We start from the raw sequence: 22,637 nt of genomic DNA, 5'->3' as shown, positions 1-22,637 counted from the left end.
TTATATCTTCAAAGGAATACAATTTTACATTGACTGGTTCCCTTCATAATTGGTGCTGAGTTGTGTTTGACTCTTTGCAACCCCATAGACTGTAGGCCACCAGGCTCCTCTGTCCATGGGATTTCCCAAGCAAGAATACTGGAGTGGGTTGCTATTTCCTTCTCCAGGGGATCTTCCTGATCCAGGGATTGAACTCATGTCGCCTGTGTCTCCTGTTCCTCATTCGTGGGCAGGCTGATTCTTTACCACAAGTGCCACCTGGGAAGCCTTTATAGAGATTCTTAAGTCAACATCTGTATATTGCAGAAAAGTTGAGTACTTCATGCCTGTTTTCTAATCCAGGAGAAAAGTCATGGTATGTCCCCATTCCTCCACATTATGGGATTAAATAAAGCCAGTGATAATGCTTTATTTATTGTGGAAACAGAGAATTTAAAGATCATTCCTAAAGTACCATGCAGTCCAGCTGTGAAGTGATCCTTAAATTCTCTGGATTTTTTTGTGTATATTTCACCATATCCCAACAGTAGGTCATGTGTTCACCCTACTATGCAGCCATGCTGTGTTAGCAGGTGTGAAAACAGCGTGAGTCTCATTGTACTTCTCAATCAGGGCCCTTGGGTGCTTTCTCAATGAGCAGTGATATCTTGAAAGGAATCTTTTGTGGGAGCAGTAGGTCTCAACAATGGATTTCATATTTTTGGTAATCAGTGTTGTAAACAGATGTGCTGTCATCTTGACTTTGTTGTTCCATTTGCAGAGCACAGGCAGGGCAGGTTTAGCATAATTCTGAAAGTCACTAGGATTTTCAGAAGGTAAGTGAGGCTTGGCTTCAACTTCAAGTCACCAGCTGCATTAGCCCCTAACAAGAGAGTCAGCCTATCCTTTGAATCTTTGAAGCCAGGCACTGACTTCTCCTTGCTAGCTATGCAAGTCCTCGGGGGCATCTTCTTCCAATAGAACACTCTTTTCTCTACACTGGAAAGCTCTAATTTAGGATAGCCATCTTCAGAGATTATTTTATTAGATCTTCTGGATGACTTGCTGCAGCTTCAGCATCATCCCTCTCTCTTCCACTTTATGCGCTTTATGTTCGGAAGATGGCTTCTTTCCTTAAAACTCATGAACCAACCTCTTCCGGCTTTCAACTCTTTTTTCTGTAGCTTCCTCACCTCCTTCAGCCTTCATAGACTTGAAGAGAGCTAGGGCCTTGCTCTGGATTAGGCTTTGGCCTAAGGCAGTGTTGTGATCTTTCCTCCAGTCCACTGAAAGATTCTCCATATCACCAGTAAGGCTGTTTTGCTATCTTCTCCTTTGTGTGTTCACTGGAGGAGCACTTTTGATTTCCTTTAAGAACATTTCCTTTGCTTCACAACTTGACTATTAGGGGGAAGAGGCCTAGTTTCTGCCCATTTTGGCTTTGACGTGCCTTCTTTAAAAGCTTAACCATTTCTATCTTTGGATTTAAAGTGAGAGAGGCATGATTCTTCCTGTTAATGGGACATGTAGAGGTAATGTTATTAATTGGCCTAATTTTGATATTGCTGTGTCTCAGGGATTCAGGAGTTTCAGGAAAGAGATGGGCGGGTCAACAGAACAGTCAGGACACACACACATATCGGATGGCAATGTGCCCATGATTCCCGGCACCCCAAAACAAGTACAATACTAACATGAAAGATCATTGATCACACAAAGGCAAAATCAAGATGGCCAAGTAGGACGCCCTGAGCTCCACTCTCCCATGAACAGACCAAAACTACAGCCACATACAAAACAGCTGTCTTTCCGAGAAAATGACCGACCTGACACCAGCAGAACATCCCCTCTATAACCAAGATAGAGAAAGAACCATGCTGAGAAGGGCAGGAGCAGAAAAGAAGGGATCTAGTTGGGAACCTTTGGCCAGGTACTCTCAAACGGAGGGGTCATCACAAACTGGAGCATTCTGCCTAAGGAGCAGGAGGTTGTGGCCCTACATCAGGCACCCTAGCCCTGGTGCAGTGCTGGAAGAAGCAGCCCCATGCCCCCACTCCCCCACCCCCATTTTAGACCAAGAGGGTTTATGATCTGGAGCACTGGAGGACTATGGGAAATGGAGAGTCCACTCCTAGAGACCATGGGCACAGAATTGCTTGCTCCCTGTCCCAGCACAGAGTCAGCAGATTGCAAAGCGTCTGGTGCTCTGGCCAGCGTTTGGAGACCATGCCTAGCATTGGCTGGGGCTCACAGCCAGCAGAGCTCCAGACAGGAGTCTCCCCTCAACCCATCCCCCCACCAACACACACACAGACACACAGGGAGAAGCCAAAGCTTGGCTCTAGCCAATCTTTCAGCTCTGCCCCACCTCCATGTGACAGCAGCCCAGGCTAAGACAATCTCTGCAGGTCCCTGGGATCCTGATGAGTTGTGTGACTGCATTGCCACACACAGGCTTATCTGGTAGAAGCCCTGACTCACACCAGTCCGGCACCATGCTCTACCTTGGGGTCACCCAGCTGCCACCCACGGAGATCAGCAAACTCTGTGAATCAACAGGTGCAAAGGAGACAAGAAGATTCTCAACTGACTCACTGAAGTCTCTGTGTGGGACGGACCTGTGCTGAGAGGCTGGTTGGAGGACAAGGGACCCACAAGTGTGGGCAGGACTCAGGGTTGGGTGGGGCAAGAGCTTGGTGGGGCCAGGTGAGCTGTGTGGGGAGACACTCCCTTATGAAGGGCTGGGGGTGGGAGCCTGGGTTGAATCCCCCAGAGGAGGCAACCCAGAAGCCCCTGGTAGACTCAGACCACAGGGAGGAAGGACTGGGAGAACATGAGGAAGTCAGAGGCTACCATCAGAGATGGGCCAGGTTGGCCCTGTGTGAGGAGTGTGGGCCCCAGGGACCTGGGCACCCAGACTCACCCCAGGCATGCCCCTGACCCCAGCCTCATCCCAGATCCCCAGGCGTGAGGTCAGAGGTGGAGGGCTGGGGAGGTTGGAATTAGTACCTGAGGCAGTTTCACGGATGTGGACTATAGATACCTCCAGAAACAGAAATCTAGACAAAATTCTGACTCTGCTAGTTTCTTCATCTTGACATGCCTCAATTTACACATTTGTAAATGGGAAACGCTCCCTACGGGAATGAAGAGAAGCTAAATATTTATTTAGGACCTGAGGAGATCATGCAGATAACCCCGAATTTGTATATGCTGAGGACTCGCCAACCCCTGTCTCAGGAGTTGTTGTTATTTAGTCACTAAGTCGTATCTCTGTGATCCTGTGGACTGTAGCCCGCCAGCCTCCTCTGTCCATGGGATTTCCTCAGGCAAGAATATTGGAGTGTGTTGCCATTTCCTCCTGCATGGGATCTTCCCCATCAAGGGATGGAACAGACATCTCCCACATTGACAGGCTGATTCTTTACCGCTGAGCCACCTGTTAGTGCCACCAAAAATACACAAGGACCACGGGGATCCAGAGAAGGGGATGGATAGAAGAAAGGTGAGGGACAGATCATTGAAATTTTGAGGAAAATCAGCCCCACAGAGGGTGTGGGGAGCCTCGTGGGAGCCACCAGGAGAGACTCCTGTGGGAGGACTCTGGGGACTCATTCCCTTCTCCACTGGCCAACCAGGCTCCTCCCCAAGGGTGGGTCACCCCGGGGCTCCAGGTTGCTGGCATCAACTTCAGTCTTCCCATCCTGGTCCTGCTTCTGCTGCCCAACTGTGTCCACGAAGTGCAGCGTGGTGAGTTCCCGGTGAACCTGCTGGGAGAAGGCGGGGTGATGCATTATAACCAGAGAGCGGGACCCGAGCTGGCCTTGGTTAGAAAGTCCACGGGTGTGGTGGTGCCACCGCCTCCTCCTCCTCAATCCTTAGGTGAGCTCCTTTCCTTGTTGGCACCTGCTGGGCTGGTTGGCCACTTTCAGGCCAGCAAAAGGGCAAACTGGTTGAAATAGCAATGCTCAGACAATGGGAGGTGGAGAGGTGAGAGGACAAGGAGAGCATGGCAGGAAACACTGCCATCCCTAAGCTCCCAGCCCCTCACCCATGCCCTCAGGACTGGGACTCCTGTAGCAGGGCTGGGACAGGCAACCTTCCTGTGGGGGGGAACCGGGACACCCCCTGAAAAGCACCACACCACTGATCTCATCTGTTCACACAAACCCTTCTCCTCCACACAACCCCCTGCCCTTGACTCCCAGGCCACTTTACCAGCTATACTCCACCCGTGCCACCCCAGGCTCTCCCTTCCCCAGACACATCCCCTTAGTGGCCACAGCTCTTCCCCCGCAGCTCACTAAGTTCGTTCCACATCTTTGCATCCCGAGAAGCGCAGGGCGTCCAATACCTTCCCACCTGTGAAGGGACATGAATCACACTCTCCACCACTGGCATCTTATCCCCTTGCCTGAGGACTTATCCCAGAAAAAGCCTCCCAGCCTGGTCCCCAGGAGGGTCGGGAGCCCAGTTGCCCAAAGGATGACATGGGGCATCAGGGTGAGGAGAGGAACCCCTACTTCTACCCTTTGGTCCCACATTCATATCGTCCACAGACCATGGAGATGGCAGCCTATAGTGGTTATTGATTAAGACAGGAGTTGGGGAAATCTACAGAAGACAAATCTGGCCGTCTCTTCAGGCCTTTTGGCGTCTGTCTCTGTGCATCTCCAGGTTTGTGGTGCAACAACAGGCAAAGACAACGTGAAAAACCAAAGGAATCCCTCTTAACACTGCCCTGGTTTGCGAACCCCAGCACTGGGTGACTCATCACCTGGGGAATTATCCAGGGGCTCCCTCGGCTGCCTGTTTATGAGTCACAACCCTGCCCTGTCCTGCCTTGTAGCCTCTGGTGGTGGGAATGTGATAGGAGGGTGGGTCCTGCAGTTACAGGCTAAGGCCCCCCTCCTCTGCTGTAGAGTGGCTTCCTCGGTCCAAGGGGCCACGGGGACCCTGTGTAACCACAGAGGTGAGCAGAGGACAGGGAGGTACCACAGTTCTGCTGTCAGGTCTTGGTCCACTGCTGGTCATCTTATCTGTTCCCTGTGGCCCTGCTTATGCCAAACCGCACGATCACTTCTATCCTGTGACAGCTGGCCTCTCAGTAATGATTACCGAGTGGATGAGCCCAGTTCATCAAGACTGGAGGTCCCTTCTCTACCAGACTCAGGACCATAACAGTACCCATGTTTAAATGTTAGGCTTTCCCCACTACAAGTGGCGTGGCCATGCCTCTGACCCTGTGGGGCTGGCTTGTGATGCTCTGATTAGGATGTTACAAGCTGTCCCTTGGTGAGGGCATGGCAACCCACACTAGGATTCTTGCCTGGAGAATCCCACGGACAGAGGGACCTGGTGGGCTACAGTCCATAGGGTTGCAAAGAGTCAGACATGACTGAAGTGACTTAGCAGGCAGGCAGGTTACCCCTGGCACGATTTCCCCAGCTGGATGGGCTTCTGTGTCATGGGTGCTGCAGGGTCCTAGGGTCCCAGTGGCAGTTCCCACCACACTCATTCCTTCATGTCCTTTCCATGAACACCTTCCACAGCTGAGTTGACCAGTTACAGAGGCCTCTGGTCTGCAAACCCTGAAATATTTAGTGTCCAGCCATTGATAGAAATGCTTTACACCAGGCAGATATAAAAAGAAGTTGTGAAGGGATCACAGCCCTGCATGCTTTCAAGCCATGATTGTTACTAATCTCTGTCATTTTACCCAGAGAAGTGTGGTCTTGCAACATTCTGTTTGTAGCAATGGAAAGACAATATGAGAATGTACTCGTACTTCTCAATATGGCAGCCTTCACCCCATTCCTAACTACAGAGACTTTTCCATCACTGGTTCAAATCCGGAGAATGTGAAATAACCACTGTGTGGGTCTTCACACACCGTGATACCCCGTAAGCAGGATGCAGGACGGTTATATATTCAGTACCCTGCATCTCATGCATCACATTGATAACAGCAGGGCCGAGATGATGCTTCAGATCCCTGGACATGATGTGAGTCACACACTGGGTCCATAGGAATGTGGGATGGCTTCTGCTTCCCAGTGTGCACTTACCTGAGTCCATGGCCATGTGGTTTCCAAGGATGGGGGAGGCCAGAGGACTGCTGCACTCTGCTTGCCATGGTGATGAAGTCCCTCCTACTGGAAACTGGCATCTCTCTCTAGTAATGGATTCTCTGTTCCGACAACTGGCTCAGTTCTAGAAACTGAGCAAAGTATCCAGACAAGCTGTTGGGATGGCTGTTTTCAGTGTCCTGATCATCCAGCTTGTGTTCTATTTTCTTTCGCTTCTGGGGTTTTTTGTTTTTTGGTCGGCTGCCTGGCTTTGTGGATCTTAGTTCCCTGACCAGTGATCAAACCGAGCACCTGGCAGCAAAAGCCAGGAGTCCTAACCAGTGGAGCCCCAGGGCCTTCCCTGGTCTCATTCCTTTCAGTCGTGCAGTTTTTATCTAGGTTGGCCGCCCATCCAGGGTGTTTGCCTCTAGGATCACCCTGTGCAGTGAACCAGCATCATACTCTGCAGTCAGGACGTGGCAGCTGTCCCATCTCTCTACTCATATCAACCATTGCGCCTGCTTTGTTCCTGACACGGTGCATCCCCACCTGGATATGTTCAACCCGTTTCTGCTGGAAGCCCACTGGAGACACCATCTGCGAGCAGCATCCTGACTTTCAGCAAAAGCCCTTCTGTGTTACTGACCAGTGCTCCTGGACTCGATCAATAGAAGTTGGTAAAAGGCCAGACACAAATTCAGGGGGAAAGAAGCTTTATCGGGACTCATGAGGGAGCAAAAACATGTTCCCCTGCTGGCTCCAGAGGGTGGGGGAGCTGGTCCCACATATGAGATGAGGGTGGGGGTGGATCCTGGGTTCAGGCCAGGGGGTGACCTGGGTGTTTGTTCCCCCTTCGTGGTGCTGTGTGCAGGGATCATGACCAGTACCCTGCTTTTGTGCCTGGCTGCTCTGAAATCGCCTTGGGTTTTTGGTCTTTCTGTATCTTGTTGTTGATTATTTGCCCCAACTGCACATGCATGCAATTATTTTTAGCCCCTTATAATTTCTTTGTATTTTGATGTTTGATGTGACTTTTGTCCAGGTACACTCACTGCAGCAAACTGTCCCAGCCTGTCTCATTCCCCACTGAGGGGTTCTACACACTTATTCTTAAGGGTTAAGGGGCTGACGCTTTCTTCTATCAAAACTTCTCCCTGCTGGACAGGGACCACTGAACTGAGCCTCCCCTCAAGGTGCAGAAGTCCCTCACAAGGACCTACATGGATCTGGGCCACCCTCCACTGGAACGGGCTTTATTCCTTCAGCCACCATGAGTGCTATTTCAAACTGGTAGATCCTACAGGCACAAAGTCAATCAAAAGGTTAAACGAACAAGGACTAGAAAGGAAAGAACAACAATAGCCATTAAAGGGCCTAGCAAGGGAATGAACCGGGTTAACTTTGGAAGGACTTTCTCTTTTTTTTAACCTCTTGGCAGAGGCGAAATCTGCCATGACAAAATTGTGAAGCCCCTCTACCTGTATATTTAAGGTGCATAGTTACACCTTAATATAAGGTGTAGTAATATAAGGTGTAGTAATATAAGGTGTATATTTCCTTAATATTGACCTCAGAGAGACAGCAGTGAGCGGTGGTAAAGAGGGATCTTAGTTTCCTGCCCAGGAATTCAACCTGGGTAGCTTGGTGTAAAATGAGGAATTCTAGACACTAAACACCAGGGGCGAGATGCAAAGTTCCCTTGGCTCTTACCATCTTTGAAAGCAAGAATGTTTCAAGGAGGCAAAAACTGTAAAAACAGGTACCGATGTTATTACTGGAGACATACAGAAATAGTTCGTTTATTTAAGACGAAAGCAAGGCGGAAATATACACCCAGAGCTGAGCGCAGGAGTCCTGAATGAGCAGCACAAAGAAGCTAGGCTAGGGATTTAACATACACATACAGGGCTTGTAGCTCCGTCAGTAAAGAATCTGCCTGCAGTGCAGGAGACCCGGGTTCGATCCCTGGGTTGGGAAGATCCCCTGGAGAAGGAAATGGCAACCCACTCCAGTATCCTTGCCTGCAAAATCTCATGGACAGAGGAATCTGGTAGGCTGCAGTCCATGGGGTTGCAAAGAGTCGGGCACAACTGAGCGACTAACGCTTACTTACATGTCTCTATCTTCCCTGATGGTTCAGTTGGTAAAGAATTTGCCTGCAATGCAAGAGAACCGGGTTCGATCCCCGGGTCAGGAAGGTCTCCTGGAGAAGAAAATGGCAACCCATTCCAGTACTCCCTTGCCTGAAGATTTCCATGAACAGACGAGCTGGCAGCTTACAGTCCATGGGATCCCAAAGAGTCGGACATGACTGTGTAACTAACCTTCTTTCACTTTCACTTCCATACATGCATCTATTCTTCCCCAACTCCCCTCCCATCCCCACCCAGGCTGCCACATAACATTGAGCAGAGTTCTATGTGCTATACAGTAGGTCCTTGCTGGTTATCCATTTTAAATAAATCAGTGTGTGCATGTTGATCCCAGACTCCCTAACTATCCCTTTCCCCTCATCCTTTCCCCCTGCAACCATAAATTCACTCTCTAACTCTGTGAGTCTCTTTCTGGTTTGTAAGTAAGAGCACTTGTATCACGACTTTTTTGATTCTGAGTATGAAGGACCTCAGAAGGTGTTTCTGCTTCTCTATCTGACTTATGTCATTCAATATGACAATCTCCAGGTCCATCCATGTTGCTACATATGGCATTATTTCATTCTTTTTGACGGCTGAGTAATATTGCCCTGCGTATATGTCCCACATCTTCTTTACCTATTCATCTGTGGGTGGACGTGTAAGTGGCTTCCAGGTCCCGGCTACTGTGAGCAGCACTGCCGTGAACACAGGGTGCATGTGTCCTCTCAGACCGTGTGTCCTCAGAATCGCCAGGTACATCGAATCCCACAAGATGGACAAAGGGTGAAATGTCATGACCTCTCTTGTGGCTTAGAAAACAAAAATCTTAAATACTTCACGTTTTCTGGAGTACTGAGATTTTTATTTAAATAGCACTAGCATAATAAATAGGCTTCCCCAGTGGCTCAGACGGTAAAGAATGCGCCTGTCAATGCAGGAGACACAGGAGACGCAGGCTCAATCCCTGAGTTGGAGAGGTCCCCTGGAGAAGGAAATAGCAACCCATTTCAGTGTTCTTGCCTGGAGAATCCCATGGACAGAGGAGCCTGGCAGGCTACAGATCATGGGGTCACAAAGAGTTGGACACGACTGAGCGACTAACATAGCGACTAAGCGTGATAAATTATTAAGGGAAACAGTCATAAATAAAACTTTCTTCTATTTAAAATAGGCTAAGGTGATTTCTCCAGACACAGAAACAATCCCTGAGTCCTGTAATAGATGACGGTATTTTTCTTGCAATATCATTTTCAAGAACGAGGTCACGAGGCAGAGTCTAATTATCCACAAACTAGAATATGATGAAAAAATGTCCTGTTTGTGGAGATTTCTTCAAGGACTTGAGCATTTCAGTTTAGAAATTCCATCACTTAGCACCAGGAGAAAGTGGCAAAATAAATTGTTTCTGTTTTTTTTTTTTTTTTTTTAGAGATGCTGAGTAGGATCCCCCCAACTGTGATAAAGCCCATGAGATGATGTGGCGAAATAAATTGTTTCTGCTTGTTTTTTCTTAGAGACGCTGAGTAGGATTTCCCCAAATGTGATAAAGCCCATGAGATGATGTGTCTACTGCGTAACTGTAACCAGAAAACAGACTCAGGATTCATGGGGTCTGATGTCCTGGATCTAAAGTGAAGAGCAGGAGAGAGGCACCTGTCGCGCTTCCTGGGAGCACCGTCTCCTGCAGAAAAGAAAGAGGCCTTGGTTCAGGAGGCTAAGGAACTCCTGTCACTTTCCTGGGGCTGCCCCTACCCAGGCCCCCTCCAGCCCCGCCCTCACTGAGGGGCTCCTATGTCCTCCACCCCCACCCCCACCCCAGGCCCAGCAGCTTCTTGTCATCTCCTTTTTCCTTCCTGCATCACAGAGTGGGGCCAGGCCCTGACACCGCCTGCTTAGGCTCGGGACTGGAGCCAGTGAGGAATCAATCTGCTCCCTTTACTCAGGTCCAGATCCTCCCTGAGGGGTCCTAAAGGACCAGGGAGCATGTACTCGGAGGAGGGGCTTTGCTTCCTGACAGCCTTGGGGGGCTGCAGGCAAACCTCCTTCCTTTGCGCCCCTCCAGCCTCTGAGCCAGCAGCACACTCAGCTCTCAGGACCAGGGTCCCTGCCTCCCATCTCTTCCTGGTCCCCACAGCTGGGCGCCTTCACCCCAGCTCAGGCCCACCATCCCCAGGCACCTCTGCTCAAGGCAGGGCCGCTCAGTGATGGAGGCTCTGGGTCCCCAGGAGGCTGGTGACCTGCAGGCCACACTGAGTCACAACTGCTGCTGCTCCAGGAGCACAGGCCTGGCCTCAGCCCTTCCCACAGTCTCTGCTGTGGGGCTCCTGCCTTGCCTGCTTGACCCAGGCCACTTCCTGTGAGAAGAAGCCTTTGGAGTTGGGTCTGCAAAGGCCTTCCCACACCTTCCTCCTGGGATGAGAGCCCGGCCCCTCTCATCTTAGCCCCTGGGTGGGTTCCCTCCCCGCTGACACATCATGTGGAGCCCCCATGCTGCTCTCAGCCCCCATGACTCCTGTCCTCGCCCTGAGTGCCTGCTGTTCTCACACCACCTACTGGGGGCCCTGCCAGCCAGCAGTCTGTGCTCAGTCAGGGGACTTGGCTGAACCCTTTAAGCATCAATAGGCCCTCGGCCTTCCCGTGCCCCAGCCACCCCTCACTTCCCACTGTCATCTGACAGTGAGGACCTTCCCAGAATTGAGGCCTGATCTTGTCCAAATTCTGCTCTCAGGTGATATGGGGTCTTATTCACTGGCTCATTTCCAGGATGAGGAGGTTCAGGGAGGGGCAGGGGTGGGCTGGGGTTCACCTTCCCTGGCCTCACGCCAGACCCCGTGCCCCTGCCTTCCCTCTGAATTCTGCCCTCAGTACCTCTTCTTGTCATGGACACAGGCTAAAACGATGATTATGACTAAACCAGCAAGATCCCCAGTGGCGATCCAGGCGATGTAACTGCTCTCTGGGGCCGTGGGCTGCATTGTAGAGGGTCCCGTGGTCGGTGATGCTGCAAGGAGAGTAAGAGTGAAGCCCTTGTCCAGACCCCAAGCTCGGCAGATGCCTGCTCGCCCCCCTGACCCAGGTACCCCTACTGTGCAGACAGTTTACACACATCACATGGAGGCCCCTGAGATAGATCCTCAGGCGAGACGGGGGGAAGGGAGGAGCCCAGTCCTCACCGGGCTCTGACAGCTAATGGGGGAGCAAGGTTTCCAACACAGCCACTCAGTCCTGCTGTGACATCAGAGACGGTGACCTGAGGATGGAGCCCTCAGGAGCTGACAGCAGAGGTGGTATTGACAGATTTCCAGAAGGATTGGTGACATTTGAAAGAAGATTCTGGAAAGAGGGTACAGTGAGAAATAAATCCCAGAAATCAAAAAGATGTCTACAGGTTTGGGATCAGCAAAAATCCATGTTCAGTTGTCTAAAGGCCTGTGCTGTGAGGAGAGATGTCAGGAAGTGGAAGAGGAAGGAGGATGACAGAGCATCCCTGGGTCATTGTTCTCCCAGGACAGTTCACCTCTGATGGATCATTTTCACAAACACACACACACACACACACACACACACACAGAGGGGTGGGTCCATGTCACCATGAGAGAACTACCACTTTCTTCAACTCTTCTCACTTACCTGTGGTCTTCAACATTTTCTCGAAGTGCTCCAAGAAAACCTGATAACAAAGCTGACAGTTTTCCTTGAAGACCTTGAAGAAGGTCACAGTTCTGTTATTCTCCCACTTCCCTTTCATCTGTCTCCCTCCAGGATGATACACTCTACAGCATCCATTGATGAGGCACAGTTGTCCATTGATGTGTCCATTGTCTTCTTGCCAGCATGTCATATTGGCCTGTGCGGGCAGAGGGCCTGACCCCACTGAGGAAAAGAAAGAGCTCAGCCTCTGAGCTTGACAGATTCTCTGCCTCACCTGGGTCCACATCCCTGGGCCCAGCTAATCTGGCCCTGGTCTCTCCTGCAACAGCTGCTCTTTCCACTCTTTCCACTGGACTACTAGGGAAGGACAATATTCATTTTTATTTTTTTCACCTGAAAACAGTGGATGCAGCTAAGCCCTCAGTCTACTCCTCCTGCATTTGGACTTTCTAACTCACCCTTGTCTAAGTGTTTCTCCGGTGTAACGTCAGGCATCTGCTCCTTGAGCAAGTCTCCAGTGTCTCTGAGTGTGTCAGTCTGTGTTTCCCACGCGTTCATACTTTTCACTTCCTCTCCCAATGGACTCATGTACTTGATCTTACCCGTACCACAGTCATAGGAGAGGAAGACCTGAGAACGAGGGTCTGTGAAGGAAAAACACAGTGAGGGTGCGGTTGGGGAAAAAGACCCTGAGGCCCCTTCCCCCAGTTATGTGAGAGCAGAGTAAAGTGCAGGGCTGGGCTGACAGAGCAATGACACCCCACAACACACACCATACAGCCAGTGCCCCTCCTCTCCTTGTGGAGAAGGAGGAGTCCCCTGCCTGGCAAATTTCACACATCCTGGGTGTGCCCCCTTGTCCACCAGGTCTGATCCCAGCAACATAACCTTTGCAGAGATGTACCAGGCTGCTCTTCAGGAAAAGTCTAGATGACAGAGGACTGTCAGAATCTAACTCCATGTCCTGTGAGAGATGAGGGGCCTGTGGGGATGCTCCTGAGGAAGTAGGATCACAGGGAGAGGGGCAAAGAGGTAACAGGTGAGCACAGAACCCCAAGTTGGAGAAGGAAGAGTTTATAATTACGGGTCACAGAAGTAAACAAGGCCAGGGAGATGCTGCTGATCTCCCACTAGGATGGGTCTTGGAAGCCTGGAGAAAGGCCTGGCCCACATGGCATGAAAGAGAAAATCCAGAACTTCTGAGGCAAGTGGTAGAGGAGGGGATCAAAGGCTCAGGGAAGTGACTCTGCCAGGGCAGACACAGTATGAAAGGGCAGGAAAGTGTCCAGGCCACCAGGCACCATGGGAAAGCCTGATGGACTCTATGGAGCCTGAGAGGAAAGCATGGATAAGAAGCATCTCCAACAGCTGAAGGTTGACTTTTGTGGAAATCAGGGATTGTGGTAGGAGACTGTGTTCCTGTGGGCTTCCGGCAGGAACAGGGATGGAAAATGGGGAAAGGTCAGACTCTGGGTGGAGTGTTGCATGTCAGGAGCAAAGTTGGTACAATGGTCAAAGTCATTAGTGGAAGTCGCTCACTTGTGTCTCACTCTTGTGACCCCCGTGGACCATACAGTGCATGGAATTCTCCAGGCCAGAATACTGCAGTTGGTAGCCTATCCCTTTTCCAGCAGATCTTCCAGACCCAGGAAAGAACGGGGGTCTCCTGTGTTGCAGGTGGATTCTTTACCAACTGAGCTATCAGGGAAGCTGAAAGTGATTAGAGAGTCCCAGTGCCAGCCAGGGCCTGACTGCAGGGAGTACAATGCTGGCTCCTAGCACAGGGTGATCCTAGAGGCAGAGAGACGGTCAGTGAACCTGGATGCAAACTGCTTGAGAGACAGAAAACAAGGAGAGACAAACACAAGACTGGATGATCAGTAGGCTGAAAGCAGCCATCCCTACCAAACATCCCTACCAAAATCTCCAGAACTGAGCTACTACTCAGAAGGCATCACCAGAGAAAGAAGCCACGTCCCAGTGAGGAGGGCCCTTTCATCACCACAGCAAGTGCAGAAGTCCTTCCATTCTCTCCCGATGAGCCACATGGTTATTTACTGGGGTAAGTAAGTCCAATACTTTGGCCACCTGATGTGAAGAACTGAGTCATTGGAAAAGACCCTGATTCTGGGAAAGACTGAAGATCAGAGGAGAGGGGACGACAGAGGATGGGACAGTTGGATGCCTTCACTAATGTGATATACATGAGTTTGAGTAAGCTCTGGGAGTTGGTGATGGACAGGGAAGCCTGGCGTGCTGCAGTCCATGGGGTGGCAAAGAGTCAGACACGACTGAGTGACTGAACTGAACTGGAACTGCAGAAGAAACTACTCCCACATTCATATGGGACCCAGTGTGTTACTAACACCACGCACAGGAACGGTAGCATGATCATGGCCCCCGTGCTGTGAAGTGACGCTCCGAGGACCAGGCAATTAATAGACACCTGTCCCAGGTCCTGCTGTCAGTGGTTATCTCTGGGTCCACAGATCCACTCAGTGTCCATTGCACATGTCCTGGACTTCTGACATGAATGGACAGTCTGTGTTGTTAGAAAACTACCATGGGTAAGGTACCATAGTCGTGAATTCCACATTCATTCTTCTGACCCTGACTCCCCACCCCCCGATAGTACATGGAAACAATATCATCTCCTGGAGGAAATAATGAAAATGAGTACCAACCTACCATCTCCCTAGGCCTGCAGAGCTCTGGTCCCTATCTTATCTCCACTGAATTGAAAATGAGGTCCTAGGTTCCCTCTAATGGTACATATGACACATTTCAGGCTTCGCAGACCCTAGGTCTCTGCTGCAACGGCTGTCCTGGCACAAAGGCAGTCACAATTGGTGAATGATGAGTGTAGCTGGACCTGCTTCTTGGGCACATGACCCAACAGAACCGGTGACATCGTAGCTTCCTGTGTTCAGAAAGGTGCTACATGCTGTATGTGGCGTTTTACTTGGAGGCTCACAACACAGACTCCTAGTGTCCTGAAGAAAGGACATACCACTTGCAGTGAGAAAGCCCATACCATTCAGTGTGGCTCCTGGTATGGTCCTGGGGCCTGGCAGAGACGATGCGTCTGGTCATGGAATGTCAGAGTTGCCCATCATGATCTGGGTTCACCAACCCCAACCATTAGTTCAGATAGGCCAGCCATCATAGGATAGAAATGATTATGTGGCTTGGCATAACCAGGGCCACAGGGAACAAATAAGATGTGCCAGCAGGTGACCTAGGCCTGACACCAGAGTTGATACAGGGCCACTACCCCCTGCTCACACCTGTGGCTTCATGCAGTGTCCCCTATGGCTCCTTGAACCAAGGAAGCCAGACTACAGCAGAGGGGTGCATTAGCCCATAACAGCCAGATCCACACTCCTATCACAGTCCCGCCACCAGAAGCTACAAGGCAGGACACGGTAAGTTTCTGGTTCATAAACAGACAACTGAGGCAGCTCTTGGATGATTCTCTACAGGATGGGTCACTCATTACTGGGGTCAGAAAACAGGACAGTGGACAAGTCTGGTTCTCAGTTGATTTACACATTATATTTGGCTCCTGCTGCTCCACAAATGTGCAAGCTCCTTTTGCACCCAGAGACAGATACCAAATGGCCTAAAGAGACCTCGAGATTTACTGTCTTCTGCAGAAAAAAAATCTGTCAACTCCTACCTTAATCAATAACCATTATAGGCTGCTGCTGTCCCAATTCCTAGACACTATGAATGTGCAACCAAAGGGTAGAAGTGGGGATGCCCAGCCTCACCCTCGAGCCCTGTGTCATACTCTGGGAAACCCTGTTCCTGTCCCTCCTAAGTTAGGTCCTGGGGGTCTGGTCGGGGGGTTTCGCCAGGTGAGTTATCAGACAAAGGGATAAGATGCTGTTGAGAGAGGCCATGTTTGGATTCTCTTCAAGAGATAGGAAGCTGTTGGAGGCCCTGGGCTTCTTAGGACCATGGAAAAGTGGGTAATAAATGGTCTTGTAACCAAAAGGGATCTAGGGGGCCTTAGTGGGAAAGACCCGCCCACCATGGTCTCTGTCTGCCTCTTGTTTGTAGAAAAGTTTCAGTCTGCCAGGCCTCCTGTGAGTCTCGAAACAGTGGTTTACGAGTTAAGGATTAGAACATGTGAAGATGGAGAAAGGAATACTCCTTAGGCTGGGAAACTGGTAACAATTTAGACTGTGACCAGCCACATAGCAGTGTCATGAAATTACCAGTTCCCTGAAAGATAACAAAGAGCTGACACAAGCCTCAAGTTGTTTCCACAGGAAGCAGACCCCCAGCACATAAAAACTGCTGGCTGCAAGCACGCAGACGCCCAGACTGGTTGCAACCATAAGCTTGGTGGTGCTCAAACGTTCGCCTTGTGCCAACCAGCCTGACTGTGCTCAAGACGCTGATGCGCCCCGCGGCAGCCACCTCTGCCCACTTCCTAACCTGGAAACTTGGAGGCGGTCTGAGGACATTAGGTCACTATTTCCCAGGGCTCCTGAACAAACCAGCTTCTCCTTTTCCACCACTTGTTACCTTCACCAGTGGTAGGATCTGGGTCATAACCAGCTTCAATTAGTAACAGCCTGAGCTGTCTGGGAGGAGCTTTGACTCCAGGGAGGTGCTGATCAATGGCTAGGCATTGACAGCCTTCCGCTCAATGCATATGTAATTTTTCTTTTAATAAATTGAATTCTTTAATTTTTTCAAGTGTGTTTAAAAATCCATTTTATACTTAAGACAGCCTTGAAGATAAGCACAAAATCTGTCTACTTTTTTTTTTTTTTTTTTTTTACCCAACACAACTCAGGCACCCATTCTGTGCATAGCACTGTTCTAGGTGTGGTAAAAGGTATTCTTAACCTTAAAACATGATTGCCCCTTCTGGAATTGTGTTATCTCCTTTTCCAGAAAGTAAATAAATAAATAAAATCACCATTGTTTACTACTGATCTGCCCCAAATCCACTTCTGGCTCTGAAAAATGCTGCTGCTGCTGCTGCTAAGTTGCTTCAGTCGAGTCCGACTCTGTGTGACCCCATAGATGGCAGCCCACCAGGCTCCCTCGTCCCTGGGATTCTCCAGGCAAGAATACTGGAGTGGGTTGCCACGTCCTTCTCCAATGCATGAAAGTGAAAGTGAAGTCTCCCAGTCGTGTCTGACTCTTAGCGACCCCACGGACTGCAGCCTACCAGGCTCCTCCGTCCATGGGATTTTCCAGGCAAGAGTACTGGAGTGGGGTGCCATATGCTAGGATCTGCCAAATTTAAGATGTTTCAGTCAATTCCGCTCCTACTTTCCCCAAAGTAAGAAGGCAGAACCCCTCTTTATTAAAAAAATAAAATAAAAAGGCAATTTTTCATGAAAGAGTAGTTTGTTTCTACTGTATTTTTCTCTTTTTTTGCTTCTATCTTTTTTCTTCGTCCAACACTGCCTTTTCCTGTACAAGGCAACAGCATTTTTTCATTTTTTTTCCCTAAGACAAAGTATTTTATCTTATAGACAAATAATTCCCAAGACTAGTAATAAATATTAAAAAGAAGGAGAAGAAGAAGGAAGAAACTTAAGGGTTTCCCTGGTGGCTCAGCAGGTAATGAATCCACCTGCAATGCAGGAGACCCCAGTGCAATTCCTGAGTCAGAAAGATCTCCTGGAAAAGGGAGAGGCTACCCACTCCAGTATTCTTGAGCTTCCCTGGTGCCTTAGATGGTAAAGAATCCACCTGCAATGTGGAAGACCTGGGTTCGATCCCTGGGTTGGGAAGATCCCCGAGAGAAGGGAAAGGCTACCCACTCCAGTATTCAACCCTGGAGAATTCCACGGACTGTATATTCCATGTGGTCACAAAGAGTCGGACACGACTGAGCAACTAAGCCTGGCACATTCAAGGGTGAATCAACTACATTACTTTGATGAAGTAAAAACTAAAAAGCACTTGGCACTAAGCTAGTCCAAGTATTTGTGTTGAAACAATTTTAAAAACTATTTATTTTATAACACTGTTTAAAAATTTCTTGGTCAAAAAATTTATACAAACATTTTCAGTTCAACCTAATGAAAGTGATATCTAGAAAATATTCCACATCATTAAGTCTGTCTTAGAAACTTCAGATGCTATGGCATTCGTAAGGCACAGCGTTCTGGAAGACAATGTGCTTCTGCGGTGCTGGGTGATGTATGTGACTGGCCGGCTCCATGTGGGCCTCAGCAGGCATCTTCCCCCTGATGCTGGGAGACTGTGAGAGGACAGTCAGACACAGGCCCCCAGGGCTGCATGGAACCCTGTGAGACACTGGGCCAGCTGCTGGAACTGGGCTTCTCCTCCGAATCTAAGGCCCAGCACAAGCCATCACAGCAAATGGTTCATCAGGGCAGTTGATAGGCTGGGCTATTTGATGACCTTCTTTCATATCTCTCAAGAGTCGACATCCATGTAGGGTATTTGATCCAGAACCATGAGCTCCTACACTATCACTCTGAAGGCCCACACATCACTAGCACTGGAGAACTAAAATAAATTATTTTTTTCATATCTATCTTTTTTTTGGCTGTATTGGGTCTTAGTTGTGGCACTTGGGATCTTTTTGCAGCATGAAGACTCTTAGTTGCAACATGCTGACTTCTTAGTTGTAGCATGCGAGATCCAGTTTCCTGACCAAGGATCGAACTGGGCCCCTTCATTGGGAATGTGGAGTCTTAGCAACTAAATCACCAGGGAAGCCTGGACCTCATTCTTAACCAGACGTTCATGAGCCATCCATCGATCCCACGTTATCATTGTCCTCCAGACAGTGAGAGTCCATGGGGAACAAGACTCTGGAGAGGGGCTATCTGTACTCTTAACTTGAGGTTGTCATCAATGGCAGAGCTCCTAGTAGCCAGGTCTTTGTGGAGGACTTCTCTTCTGACCAGGTAATCCATTCCACAGGCAATCTGACCTTGTGGACCAGGTCCTGTTGAGAAATTGCCTGCGGATTATTGGCTTCTACTAATTTGTGCTGCAGGCTTCCCTGGTGGCTCAGACAGTAAAGAATCTGCCTGCAATTCAGGAGACCCGAGTTTGATCCCTGGGCTGGAAAGATCACCTGGAGAAGGGAATGGCCACTCACTCCATTATTCTTGCCTGAAGAATTCCTCGGACAGAAGAGCTTGGTGGGCTACAGTCCTTGGGGTGGCAAGAATCAGACAGGACTGACTGACTAATACACACACAGACACACAATTTGCAATGCCGTGAAAACTATTTACGATTCTCCCAATTCATGTCAGGCAATATCACCAGGGGTTTTCTCTTTCTTCTATACACACAAGGGAAATAGGAGGAAGATTTCTGTGATGAAGATCTCACAGCTTGCAAAGTTCAGTGAGTATTGTCACCTGAATTTCAGAAGCTTAATCTCTGTTTTTACAAATGATTGCTGTTCTTTATTTGGATCTTTTTCATCTACATAAATCCCATGGAAAATACGCCCTAAACTACCTTCTGGGAGTACATCCTCTCCATGGATAGAATTATCCTCTCCTTGGATATTTCAATATCGTTCACCTTAGCTCTGGCCTCCAAAAGAGTGGCACTTCTCAAGACACTCCTCTACCCACCCACAAGGTAGGATAACGGGATGGAAATACCATTGTTGGGTGTGTCTCCTCTCAGATACTGAGTCATCTGGGACATGGCTGAGACAACCCTTGGGAACTACTGGACACCGATGCTGTCTTCCAGTTCAATTCTTGTCATACTATGAAGGTGCAAAACAGCTAATATTATTACTACAAGAAATATAACTGCACAGCAAACCCCTGCACTGATATAAAACACACGGGTAGAAGTAGCTGGAGCTGCATGAACAGGATCATAAATAGTTCTGCTTTTTTGTAGCACATTTTCCTTCCTTTCAAATTTTTGAAGAAGGGAAGTTTTTGAAGAATTTACTGCCAAGTTGAGCTGCATTTAGTCTCATAACCTCATCATCTACTTTGCAGAAAAGGAGAGCTAGAGCCAAATCACTGATATAGTGCGTTGGAAATATCCCCACCCCTTTGCTACTCGCACCCCCACCCCCACCAAGCAGAAATGCTGACCTGGGGCAGGTCCACGAAACTGTCTACCCGGAAACCTGCTTATATTCAACTTGGACTCTGCAGGCCAAGTGAAAGGCAGGACATCTGTTTCCCTGGGTACGAATAGGTTAAAGGATAGGCGTAGTGTCCAACAAGATTACTTCTCTAACAAAAAAAAAGTTCTGCATCTAGACCAATGAGCCAGGGCACCTGGTGCCTGATCAGGAAAAGGCTCACACCCGCCTCCGGGGTCGGGGATGGAGCGGCGCCGCGGAGCCCAGGGGTCGGGGGTGGAGCCGCGCAGCAGAGCCCGGGATCGGGGAAGGAACCGCGCCGCGGAGCCCGGGGATCACGGGTGGGGCCGCGCAGCGGAGTCTCTGGGTTCGGAGAGGAGCCGAACCACGGAGTCTCGGGAATCCGGGAGGAGCCGCGACGCGGAGCCCCGGGATCGCGGGTGGAGACGCACCGCGGAGTCTCGGGGGTCGCGGATGCAGCCGCGCCGCGGAGCCCCGAGATCGGGGAGGAGCCGCGCCGCGGAGCCCACGGGCCGGGAGTGGAGCCAGCAGCTGAGGCTCGGACAAGAGCAACTCAAGCACGTTTCACCCGGGAGCGCGCCGCCGCCGCCGCCTGGGCACCCGGTCTGCTCTGCGTTTATAACTTACGGCCGGGAAAGAGCGCTGGTCCTTCAAGGGCCGGGAGATGGAGGGACCAGAAGTGTCTCTGTTGCACAGGTCGGGGCGGGAGGGTGTGCTTTTCGGGGTGGGTCTGGGTCCCTTCTCCCCGGGAAGGCTGACTGGTCCCAAACGGCCCTGCTCCAGGGCTCCCACTTCTCAGGGGCGGGCTGGACCCTTGGGGGCTTTCAACCGCACTTCCTGCCGCGTCCCAGCCCCCTCTTCTCCCAGCGTCACCTCCCAAACTCCCGGCATTACTGCTACACCCAAGGTACCCCTGTTCTGCCCAGAGAGCCGGCAAGAAGCCGGGAGGAGCCACCGAGGAGCAAAGGGGCCGAGGGAAGGGAAAGAGGAGGCGGCGGCAGCGACACTCTGCAAGAAGTTTCGCGAAGCCCCACGGACACCACCCCTTTCCCCCATCCAACCTCCTCGCTTTCCCCAGCAGGTTCATCCCCGAACTCACCGCTGGACGTTCCGCTGAACAACACAATCAGAAGCAAAACGAGGAAGCCAAGACTGCTCTTGGAGCCACCCATTTCTCCCTTTGCCACCTGGATCCCAATTTTGCAGGAGTGCGCGGCTGCCAAGTCAGAACCCGCGATCCTCTCCCGCTAGCCCGCAGCTGCGGCCTGGACCTCCGCCTCTGCTCTGACTGCCTGAGCGGCTCCTCCGCCAACCGGCCCCGCCCAGGTTACCTCTAGGAGGCTCCTCGACCGGATCTGGGCGGGGACTCCTGCCGGCTCCCTGACTCACACGCCTGCCTGCCTGTAAAGCAGCCTACCCGCCTTTTACACTGGGCGCCCACGTGCGCTGGTTACAGGAGACCGCAACGCTCTTGTTTCTTCAATTCAGTTCAGTTGCTCACTCCTGTCCGACTCTTTGCGACCCCATGGACTGCAGCACGCCAGGCCTCCCTGTCCATCACCAACTCCTGCAGTTTACTCAAACTCATGTCCACTGGGAAACCCTGTTCCTGTCCCTCCTAAGTTAGGTCCTGGGGGTCTGGTCGGGGGGTTTTGCTGGGTGAGTTATCAGACAAAGGGATAAGATGCCAGTTGAGAGAGGGCATGTTTAGATTCTCTTCAAGAGACAGAAAGCTGTTGGAGGCCCTGGGCTTCTTGGGACCATGGAAAAGTGGGTAATAAATGGTCTTGTAACCAAAAGGGCTCTAGGGGGCCTTAGTGGGAAAGACCCGCCCCCCATGGTCTCTGTCTGCCTCTTGTTTGTAGAAAAGTTTCAGTCAGCCAGGCCTCCTGTGAGTCTCAAAACAGTGGTTTACAAGTTAAGGATTAGAACATGTGAAGATGGAGAAAGGAATACTCCTTAGGCTGGGAAACTGGTAACAATTTAGACTGTGACCAGCCACATAGCAGTGTCATGAAATTACCAGTTCCCTGAAAGATAACAAAGAGCTGACACAAGCCTCAAGTTGTTTCCACAGGAAGCAGACCCCCAGCACATAAAAACTGCTGGCTGCAAGCACGCAGACCCCCAGACTGGTTGCAACCATAAGCTTGGTGGTCCTCAAACGTTCACCTTGTGCCAACCACCCTGACTGTGCTCAAGATGCTGATGCGCCTGCAGCAGCCACCTCTCCCCCCTTTCTAACCTGGAAACTTGGAGGCGGTCTGAGAACATTAGGTCAGTATTTCCCAGGGCTCCTGAACAAACCAGCTTCTCCTTTTCCACCACTTGTTAACTTCACCAATGGTAGCATATGAGTCATAACCAGCTTCAATTAGTAACAGCCTGAGCTGTCTGGGAGGAGCTTTGACTCCAGGGAGGTGCTGATCAATGGCTAGGCATTGAGAGCCTTCCGTGCAATGCATATGTAATTTTTCTTTTAATAAATTGAATTCTTTAATTTTTTCAAGTGTTTTAAAAAATCCATTTTATACTTAAGACAGCCTTGAAGACAAGCACAAAATCTGTTTACTTTTTTTTTTTTTACCCAACACAACTCAGGCACCCACTCTGTGCATAGCACTGTTGTAGGTGTGGTAAAAGGGAGTCTTAACCTTAAAACATGATTGCACCTTCTGGAATTGTGTTATCTCCTTTTCCAGAAAGTAA

At 50.2% G+C, this 22,637-nt stretch overlaps 1 protein-coding gene across 3 annotated transcripts; it reads right to left on the bottom strand.

Annotated features, from left to right (window-relative positions):
• Positions 1–9,020: 9,020 nt before the first annotated feature.
• LOC129620144 (UL16-binding protein 1-like) lies at positions 9,021–21,318 on the bottom strand. Of its 3 annotated transcripts, XM_055535942.1 has the most exons (7): positions 21,028–21,318; positions 19,462–19,571; positions 12,292–12,477; positions 11,813–12,055; positions 11,051–11,183; positions 9,836–9,863; positions 9,021–9,164 (listed from the first exon to the last, which is right to left on the bottom strand). In XM_055535942.1, the coding sequence occupies exons 2-7, from the start codon at positions 19,505–19,507 to the stop codon at positions 9,111–9,113; spliced, it is 690 nt and encodes a 229-aa protein (XP_055391917.1). In that variant the 5' UTR covers positions 19,508–19,571; positions 21,028–21,318; the 3' UTR covers positions 9,021–9,110. The 3 variants fall into 3 exon arrangements, with proteins under 3 accessions (XP_055391917.1, XP_055391916.1, XP_055391918.1); XM_055535941.1 differs by lacking the exon at positions 19,462–19,571 and having other exon boundaries at positions 21,028–21,312; XM_055535943.1 differs by lacking the exons at positions 11,813–12,055; positions 19,462–19,571.
• Between the last annotated feature and the right edge of the window lie 1,319 nt (positions 21,319–22,637).

This window comes from Bubalus kerabau, chromosome 9, assembly GCF_029407905.1.
Source record: "Bubalus kerabau isolate K-KA32 ecotype Philippines breed swamp buffalo chromosome 9, PCC_UOA_SB_1v2, whole genome shotgun sequence".
In the NCBI taxonomy this organism is placed as follows: Eukaryota; Metazoa; Chordata; class Mammalia; order Artiodactyla; family Bovidae; genus Bubalus; species Bubalus kerabau.
This window is presented reverse-complemented; position numbering and strand designations above follow the sequence as displayed.

What these genes read in the sequence shown, in the direction of transcription:
- LOC129620144 (XM_055535941.1), bottom strand. Translation starts at nt 21,100, where the DNA reads ATGGGTGGCTCCAAGAGCAGTCTTGGCTTCCTCGTTTTGCTTCTGATT. An exon ending in GTTCAGCGGAACGTCCAGCG is followed by an intron (nt 12,478 to 21,027) that starts GTGAGTTCGGGG and finishes TTTCCTTCACAG; the next exon opens with ACCCTCGTTCTCAGGTCTTC. An exon ending in GAAAATGTTGAAGACCACAG is followed by an intron (nt 11,184 to 11,812) that starts GTAAGTGAGAAG and finishes CTCTCCTTGCAG; the next exon opens with CATCACCGACCACGGGACCC.